This window comes from Acanthisitta chloris, unplaced genomic scaffold (assembly GCF_000695815.1).
Source record: "Acanthisitta chloris isolate BGI_N310 unplaced genomic scaffold, ASM69581v1 scaffold11474, whole genome shotgun sequence".
Classification (NCBI taxonomy): domain Eukaryota; kingdom Metazoa; phylum Chordata; class Aves; order Passeriformes; family Acanthisittidae; genus Acanthisitta; species Acanthisitta chloris.
This window is the reverse complement of record NW_008668773.1, coordinates 3697-4295: the sequence shown is the minus strand read 5'-3', so window position 1 is coordinate 4295 and position 599 is coordinate 3697. Positions and strand designations below refer to the sequence as shown.

Genomic DNA, 599 nt, shown 5'->3' with positions numbered 1-599 from the left:
CATCCCATTCAGTGGTGCCACAGCCATCCCTGCCCAAACATCCCCCTCCAGCCCTCCAAGGACACACAGGCCCCCATGCAGCAAACATGGGGAGGCCCCAGTTGGAGGGAAGGGGGTTCATCCCCAGCATCCCCCCAAACTCCCACACTTACCCCACTCAGGGCTTCTTCCTTTTCAGCTTCAGGGCCTGCAGCCAGTGTGGAGAAGAGGGCTCAGACCTCTCCCCATTCTCCCCCCACCATCCCTGTCTCCTATGGTTCCATTGTCACTCCGTTGTCACCACCACACTCATCCCATGTCCCGGCACAGCCCCCATCTCCCTACAAGGGTCCTGCCCCACACTCACCCTGAGGATTTCTCTGGCTTGGGAGGCAGTGCCGGAGGTTTCCCACTCATGCCAGGGATCTTGCAGGACTTGGAGCGTTGTACGTGGGGCTCCTTGAAGGGGGTCCCCTTGCTGTCCCCTGAGGATGTCCCCTCCTCAACTGAGCGGTTGCGACCTCTCAGCTTGGCCTGGGGGCAGAGGAGTGAGGTTAGGAAGCACACTGTGCTCTGCCCCGGAAACCCTCCCACTGCCTCCTCCCCACCTTCAGCCAGCC

General features: G+C 61.4%; 1 protein-coding gene across 1 annotated transcript in view; it reads right to left on the bottom strand.

Annotated features, from left to right (window-relative positions):
• Positions 1-157: 157 nt before the first annotated feature.
• Positions 158-599, bottom strand: part of TNKS1BP1 (tankyrase 1 binding protein 1, 182kDa) — a gene marked incomplete at its 5' end in the record, with an annotated part of 3989 nt that continues 3547 nt past the window's right edge. Inside the window, 2 exons of the mRNA XM_009073069.1 lie at positions 158-218; positions 347-513. Of these exons, the coding sequence (XP_009071317.1) occupies positions 158-218; positions 347-513 (228 nt within the window). The remainder of the gene's footprint in view (positions 219-346; positions 514-599) is intronic.